The 7,803-nt window shown below is 59.8% G+C and overlaps 1 protein-coding gene and 1 pseudogene across 1 annotated transcript in view; both read right to left on the reverse strand.

Annotated features, from left to right (window-relative positions):
- The window catches only part of RNF213 (ring finger protein 213), an 86,045-nt gene that overhangs the window by 31,253 nt on the left and 46,989 nt on the right, over nucleotides 1-7,803 (reverse strand). The window contains exons 23-27 of the mRNA XM_023523011.1: nucleotides 7,567-7,722; nucleotides 3,162-6,788; nucleotides 1,541-1,677; nucleotides 1,037-1,132; nucleotides 107-257 (exon numbers count right to left, since the gene is read on the reverse strand). Of these exons, the coding sequence (XP_023378779.1) occupies nucleotides 107-257; nucleotides 1,037-1,132; nucleotides 1,541-1,677; nucleotides 3,162-6,788; nucleotides 7,567-7,722 (4,167 nt within the window). The remainder of the gene's footprint in view (nucleotides 1-106; nucleotides 258-1,036; nucleotides 1,133-1,540; nucleotides 1,678-3,161; nucleotides 6,789-7,566; nucleotides 7,723-7,803) is intronic.
- Nucleotides 7,102-7,220, reverse strand: LOC111731420 (annotated as a pseudogene).

Raw genomic sequence — 7,803 nt, forward strand, 5'->3', positions numbered from 1 at the left:
ATGTCTAACGGCCTCTGAAACGAGCATTGTGGAGACAAACGTCGACGCCGTCATTTCAGACTCGTACGCCCTCGGACCAAATGAGAAATAACCCCGATGCCACTTAAACGGCCACGCTCACTCGTGGTTTGGTCCTACCTCCGTGGAATCCCACGTAGGACGTCCCACTTTCCATGCGGGACAGTTTCGTGATGAAATAGACGAAGACGCGGCCCTCATCTCCTTGCGTCTTGTTGATTTCGTTGATAGCAGAATACCTGTTTTTTCAAAACAAACAAGCAAAACCGAAACAAATCAAAGCCAATACCAAGCAAACAGACAGGACCAAAGTTGTGAAGTGGCCAAAGGTTGTCCCGGGCACTGTCGCTTTCACCCTCAGAGTCTCGCTTCTTTCACTCTTAAACAAATCCCGCCACCGCCTTCGGCTCTGAAGTGGCATTTCCTGGGCACCGGGATCCTGGAAGGGCTGGCCTCATCCTCCTGAGGGTGAGGCCGGGGGAACTTTCCATTTCAAGGGCCAGGGCTCTGTGAGCAGACAGCCAGGGCCAAGCCATGAAATGTGGCTCCTGACGCTGTAAAAGGCCCAGGAATCTCCCACTTTAAGTAACAAGGGAACATAGTTCCGACAGGATCGCGCTCCCCCTGCAAACACTAGGAAAACGTCCGACAAACGACAGACGAACTCGTTTCCACACTGCGGCTGCCCTCGAACTGTGGGGAATTTAAAACTAAATCACCAGAACAGGTCTGCGGACGCGCGTTCCAAGGCCGTGCTTCTCAACCCTACTAAGGCCCTGTGATTCGCGCTGCTTGCGCTTTGCCATTTTTATGATTTCGGCCTTTTCTCTCTTTGCTTCTTCCTTCGGTTTGTTTCTCTTGTCCACTTTTGGGGGCACGAAAAGGGAGAATCACCTATATATTTCACGTCTATATTCGTCATGACGCCACACTGTTTCTGGGGAAGAAATTCCATAAGAGCTCCCAAAGACACTGTGGGCTTCCTATGTGATTTCCGGGACAAGTAACAGACACGTACTTCGCTGAGGCCACCAGCTGGGCGCTGCAAACTCCATCTTCAAACTCTGTCTGAATGATGAGGATCTTGCAGGTGGCTGAGTTAGTCAGGCAGTTCCTTGAAGAAAAGGAAATTATGGAAATGAGTTCCCTGTCCTGAAAGATGGGCGTTAAAGTTCCCTCCGAGCGATGGGAACTGTCAGGGCCGCATAGCAAACACTGTTTGGGGGGGATTCTCCTCCCCGAGACGAGCAGGATCTGGGGGAGAAGCAACGAGCGTCAGCAAAGGCTTCCGAATAGGGTGCGGGGACCGGGTTTCAGAGAGGGATGTTTGCGCAGACGGTAACTGCAGTGAGAAAGACCCCCGGAGGATTTAACAACTGTCCTTCTCAGAGTCACGTGTCCTCAACGATCATTAACCGGCGCTGGTGACCACATCAGAGGTCACTGCCGCCGTACTAATGAAACAGGGGCGTGGTCAGGGCCGAGGATGAAGGGGAGACGGAGGGAGGGCAGGGGGCCCCACCTCACTTCTTTGAGGAACGATAACTCGGTGTCGAACTGCTGCAGCGACAGGAGCGTGGGTCTCGGAGCCTGGCCCTTGACTTCCGCTGCTAAAAGCTCACAGTCGTGACTGGTCAGCAGTCTGGAGAACGTGGTGATCTGCAAAGCCGGGAAGGGCAAGTCAGGTGCCAGGATTCTGGGAAAGGTCGCACGTCTGCTGGGGTCAGTCCCAGAAACTCGAAGGCGTCTGGCGAACCCCTTCTGTGGGCGAACCCGTGTGGCGGGCGCGCAGACAAGAACCCAGTGCGAGAGGTTTTGAGGACGAGGCACTGCGGAGGGAAACGGGACCGACGAGCACAAGGCACTGGAGAGAAGACGCGCCCTGGCCCTAAGACGACTTCGAGTCTCCTTCCCAGACGCCACATGTCTCCTCCCGCTTTGGACCCTACTGGAAACTCTGATGACCCCTCAGGGCGCGGCACAAATGCCACTTCCTCCCTCGCGGTCTCGCTTCGTGCTTTCAGACGGAGCTAGCTGACGGCGCCCCTTCCTCCTACCTAAGGCTCGTAGCAGTGCGACCAGGACACTCCCTACAGGCACGCGGACGCCACAGCTGCCGACACCCCAGCTCCAGGTTGGCCCAGCCCCTGAGCTTCCAATTCCTACGTCCACTGCACGACGGACACGTCTGCCTGGGCTTCAGAGCCGACCCCACGTGGGCTTCGGCACCACCTCCCAAACCTGCCGCTCGTTCCTTTCGGGATTCTCCACCGTGACTCAACGAACCTCCCACCATCGGAGGCAGAACCCAGGGAACCCTAGACCCCTCCATCTCCCACACCCTTAGACCGAACCTGTCATTCGCTCGGCCAGCTCGCTTTGTAACTATTTCTCAATCCCTCCCATCCGTCCTCCGTCTCAAACGCTGCCAGCAGCCTCCCTACTGGTCCGCACACGCGTCCGTCCATCACACCCCTCCACACGGCAGAGACCAAGCTCCTCCGCGTGGCCGACGAGGCCTCCATGCAGCCTCTCCGGCCTCTCCCACCCTACCGCTCGGCACTCGCGGCCTTGGACATGAAGCTGTATCAGTGACCGGCTCCCGGCCTCCTACACAGACTGTGACACCTTCGCTCAAGCAAGGCCCTCTGCCTATGACACTTCCCAGGCACGCTTCACAATATGCTCGAGGACCACACGTCCTGACCCGCGCTATCCCCCTCCCTGTGCCTGGGGACGGCATCACCAGACGACACCGACGACCCGGGCCGAGTCTGCCCTCCGCCTTCCGCTGTGCGCCGACCAAGGACAAGAACTGTGCCGATTCATTTTCACGTCCCCAGTGCCCCGGGCGCAGTGCTAGGACACGGCGCTTCGCCCGTCGAAGTCAGCGTCGCACAGGGTCCTTATCCGCGCAGAGCCCCGCACGGACACGGCCCCCACGACCGGTGAGACCGCGCTTTCGTCAACGCGTGGGTCCCCTCAGGGTTAACACTTAACACGAAGAGGAGCAAAAGGCTCAACACTCACGCCTGCCTGCGACCTCCATGCCCTGCCTTGAAAAGCGCCCTGAATTACTGACGCCAGGGGTCAAGGACGCCGAGGGAAGGAAGACGAGGGTAAAGCCGCGGGCGGGCACTCACCTCTGTGAAGACGGCCCTGCGTTCAGGATGCGCCGAGCGCAGGTGAGCGCGCACGAAGTCCGCGAAGGAGCCGCGCGGCTGCCTGCCGTAGTACTCCCGTGACAGGGCCTGCGCGACAGACAGGCCCAGCGGCGACAAGCTCAGCCGGACCACGGCATCGGGCGTGGCGCAGTCCAGCAGCAGCAGCTTGGCTGCCTCCAGCACCTCGCAGTACCGCCCCTCGGCCGGGGCGCTGCGGCCCAGGCCCTCTGTCACCCTGAGCACCACGGAGGCGCACGCGTCCGAGTGGTAGCCGATGAAGGCCTCGGGGGCGCTGTATCGGTGCGCCGGCGAGTTCATGCCCCTGGCCAGGAAGTGCTCCACCTTCACATCTATGAACTTCTCCACCCAGACCTTCAGCTTTTCCACGAGGTCCTTCTGCCACCTCTCCAGGACGGTGTGGATGTCCAGGTAGTGCTTCTCCAGCCGGTTGATGAGGGGGATAGGGAAGTGCTTGTAGACGACGTCCTTCTCCTCGATGACGATCAGGCGGAAGTCCGGGTGGACGCGGCACTTGACGCGATGGGTCCCCAGGCCCAGGTCCACGTACCTCTGCCCGCCGAGGCAGACGTAGTACTGGTTGAGGGCGTCGTAGAGGCTCTCGTACAGGCTCTGCAGGTTGAGCAGCACCGCCGTCCGGCCCGTCTCCATGCAGACCTTCACCCGGTTGATGTTCCGGCACACCTGCGTGTACTCTTGGTCCCTGGGGAAACTGGAGCCGAAGATGATCTCCGGCTGCCGGTCCCCGTGGAAGAGCGTCTGCTGCAGGACCTGCAGAGCCACGTAGTTCCTGGTCAGCACGAGCAAGTACCGGGCCTCGGGGTCGTCCGCCTCCCTGGCCGCCGCCTGCCGGGGCCCGCCGCACACGTTCTGCCTGATGAGCTGCAGGGTGCTGACCTCCTGCGACAGCTGCACCTCGGGCAGGCTGGCCGTGAAAATGTCCAGAGCCTGGACGCCGTCCCTGCCGCTGAAGTTGCGGAGAACAGCCTGCGCGATGTCCTGCGGGGAGGGCCTCTCGCGAGAGGCCTTCGCCGTGGCAAAGAGCATTTTGATGAGGCCGTAGTAGTCACGCAGCCCGAAGAACTCCTTGCCCTGACCCGTGCACACCCTCTGGTAGGCCACGGCGAAGGGCGCGAAGTACTCTTGGATTCTGTCCCGCACGAGAGGCTCCGAGGCGCAGATCCCCCGGGCGCTCTCGATGAGCTCCTTCTTGCTGGGGCTGCCGCGGGACACGAAGATGCCCCGGTTCATCTTGGCGGGGTCCAGCGCCCAGTTGGAAATGCCTACGAAGCCCACTTTCTTGTGGGGGGCAGGGTCGTCCTCGATGCACCCGTCTTCCAGCAGGGGGTGCAGGGCCTTCAGGGGCATTCTGGGCGAGTCCTCTGCCAGGCCGACCTCGTCCAGCACCACCACGGCCGCGTACTGCTGCAGGTCCTTGCCCTGCTGGAAGCGGGCGCACTGCCGGAAGGTGCCTACGACACCCTGCGGGGTGGAGTGCGGGCTGCACTGGAAGGACACCAGGTGCGCCTGCTTCAGGCCCCGGAAGAGGTCCGAGTGGGCGGCCTGGCCCTGCATGGCGTCCGCCACGATGGTCTTGGCGAGGGACTTGGAGCTGCCGGGCTTCCCCACCAGGAAGAGAGGGATGCGCAGCTCGATGCAGATGACCATCATGAAGACGTTCTCCTTCAGAGCCAGGTTCCTGGCGATGGTCTTCCTTAGAGGGACGCCGCTCAGGAAGAGGTCCTGTGTTCGCGCCAGCTCGCCCAGCACCACCTTGCTGTCGCTGTACGGTTCCGGGAGGAACCTGCAGATGGCTCTCCAATACGGTATCTGCTTTTCTAGAGAGGCGTGGTAGCAGACGCCGAGGGCCAGCACCAAGGACCAGAGCACGGGGTGTCTCTCAAAGCTGCCGTCGCCGGCGCCGGCCTCGCGGAGAAAGGCGTCCAGCTTCGGCAGGAGCGTCTCGCTGCGGTCGTAAAACCACCGGAAGACTCTGACGCAGCGCTCCACGTCCCTGAGGCTGACGAAACCACACTCGTTTTGCCTCGTCCTCATGAAAGCCTGGGAGGCGGAGAGCACCTCCGTCATCACGCGCCGCTCCTCCTGACCCATCGCGGTGGACTCCGCCAGTCTCTGGACAATCTGCTGGATGTAGAGCTTTTCCGCGATGTCATTCAGTTGCCCGAAGTCCCACACCAGCGGGATGAGGCTCGGCGGCAGCGCGTGAACGCGGTACACCAGCTGCCTCAGGGGGATGGAGCCCAGCCTGTCTGCCGTGTCCTGCGCGCTCACTCTGTAGCCCAGACCGGCCGACTCCAGCCGGGCGATCATCTGCGCCGAGTGCATGCGGTAAGGGTTGCAGGCTGCTATGACGTGCAAGCCGGAGTCCTGGACCAGAGGCCGGCCGTCCACCGTACGGTCGCACAGCACTTCCTTGATACAGCTTACGGCTTCCGTCGTGTTGGCTTCGTCGAAGAACAGGATGGTGTCCAGCCCACACGAGCTCTTGTTCAGGAGGGCGAGCTCCTCCGCCTCTGTGACTTTGGAGTAGATGGCGTCCGCGGTCGTCCCCCCGTGGACCTTGACCAGTCTCATGGTCTCGGCGTCGGTGCCCCCGCGCCGGAGCTCGCTGAGGAACTTGATGAGTCTGGTCTTCCCACAGCCGGTCTCCCCCATGATGACGACGGGGATGCCGCAGCGGAAGCGCATCTCGATGGCGAGGATCTTGAGCATGTTGTCCGTCGTGAGCTCGTAGGTCTCGTCGGGGTCGGTGGGCCACTGGATCCCTAAGGCCTGGCAGAGGTGTTCCAGCTTCTCGTGCCGGGGCAGCGCGTCGAAGTCGACGTTGAAGGGCACCCTCTGCAGCAACAGCTCCTCGTACAGTTTCTGTGTCATGATGTCCTTCTTGATCACCTCCTTGCTCAGGCGGTCGACGGCGTCGACGTAGCCGCTCTCGTTGAGCTGCAGGTGGAAGCCTATGAAGGTCATGGACGTGTGGTCGTCGTTGAAGAACACGTACGGGTGGGGCTCTGACTCCCACCTCCTCCGGAGGGAGAAAGGGGCCAGATCTTCCTCCCTGACCCCGTCCAGCGTGACCTCGTGCTTCCCTGGGCTCTGGTCGGACATGTGGAGCGTGGGTGTGGCGAAATCTCTCGCCATCAAGATCATGAAGGTGACCACGAAGTTCTTGAAGCCCCTCAGCGTGTCCCCGACAACATTCGGATTGCAGAAGACAGAAGCCTCACAGTCCTGGAGCTGGTAGTTGAGGAACCGAGCGAAGTTCCAGAGCTCCGACCAGGATGGGTCGATCACCCCGCAGTAAATGAGCAGGTACTGGAGGCATTCGCCAGGGCTGCCCTCCACCAGGCCATCCCGGTACTGGAACTCGTCCAGGTTCTGCTGCTGGTGGAACCGTCTGAGATACTGGAATGGCCTTTGGAAGGTTTCGCTGCAGAACTCTCTCTGGTCCATCCCCGGGTCCCCGTGGTCCTGCTGGGGGTTGAGCTCCATGTCTATCACGTCCTTGGGAGGCCGGCAGGTGACTTTCGGGAAGATGTCGAGGAAACTGAACTGGGGGTCACGCGTCCTCTGGAAAGAGAGGGACGAGTAAAACGGTTATGACTCAATTTCCTAAAAAGAGGCGTTTGCGTTTTAACGCTCCACGTGGTCTGCGTTGGACAGACCCGCGGGAAATTTCACTTTCCGTGAGGCGATTTCTGTAGACTGCCTCCCGCGTGGGCTCGACCATTTGCACACTCAGGCACTGTGGGAGCGGCATTCTCAACCGGCAAGTCCTTTTCTACCCGACTTCCTGAGTCGAAACCCCTCCATCACGCGCGAGCGTGTGCGCACGTGTGCTCCCGCGTGGGAAACTCCCCTTTCTTTTTACTTTTTTTTTAAATGCCTACAGCACCTGGTCGTCCTGGGTGGTCTCCCATCCAAGTACTAACCAGGCCCCACCCTGCTTAGCTTCCGAGATCAGACAGGATCGGGCGCGTTCAGGGTGGCGCGGCCGTCGCCAAAACTTCTCTTTGGAAATTTACAGGACGAAAGCCCCTTTCCCGTCCCAGCTGGCACTGGGAAGAGGGCGCTTCTCTCAGCAGACGCACCTGCTGCTTTCAGAGGCACCGCTGGCCTTTAACCGGGACACACAGCGTCGAGGGAACCGAACAAAATCAATTTAAGATACCGCTAATTAACAGAAAAGTATTTTTACCCCAGACATTAAAAAAAAGTAAGTTTAAAGCCTGATTTTTCTTTACTAACCCTGCACTCAGCTGCTTCACTAAGGCAAGAGACGGGGATCCCAAAAGGTATCAAAGGCCCCCCCCCCAAAGGTAATGGAATAGTGCCCTGAGACACGCACCCTTTTTGACGACGTCTTGGGCAGTGGTGAGTGCCCTTCCAGGATTTCAACAATATATAAATGGCACGGGTTCCGAAGCCACATCTTCCCATTTATGTCCATCAAGTACTGCAGAACGAGGAGTTTAAAAAGAAGCTCCCAGATCCCAGTCTTCACCTAAAGACAGAATCACACGGGTTTGCGATGCTGACACGAAAGCCGACCCGTCCTCCCAGCCCTAAGGACCTTCCTATTGTG

Source organism: Pteropus vampyrus, unplaced genomic scaffold (genome assembly GCF_000151845.1).
Source record: "Pteropus vampyrus isolate Shadow unplaced genomic scaffold, Pvam_2.0 Scaffold371, whole genome shotgun sequence".
Taxonomy (NCBI): domain Eukaryota; kingdom Metazoa; phylum Chordata; class Mammalia; order Chiroptera; family Pteropodidae; genus Pteropus; species Pteropus vampyrus.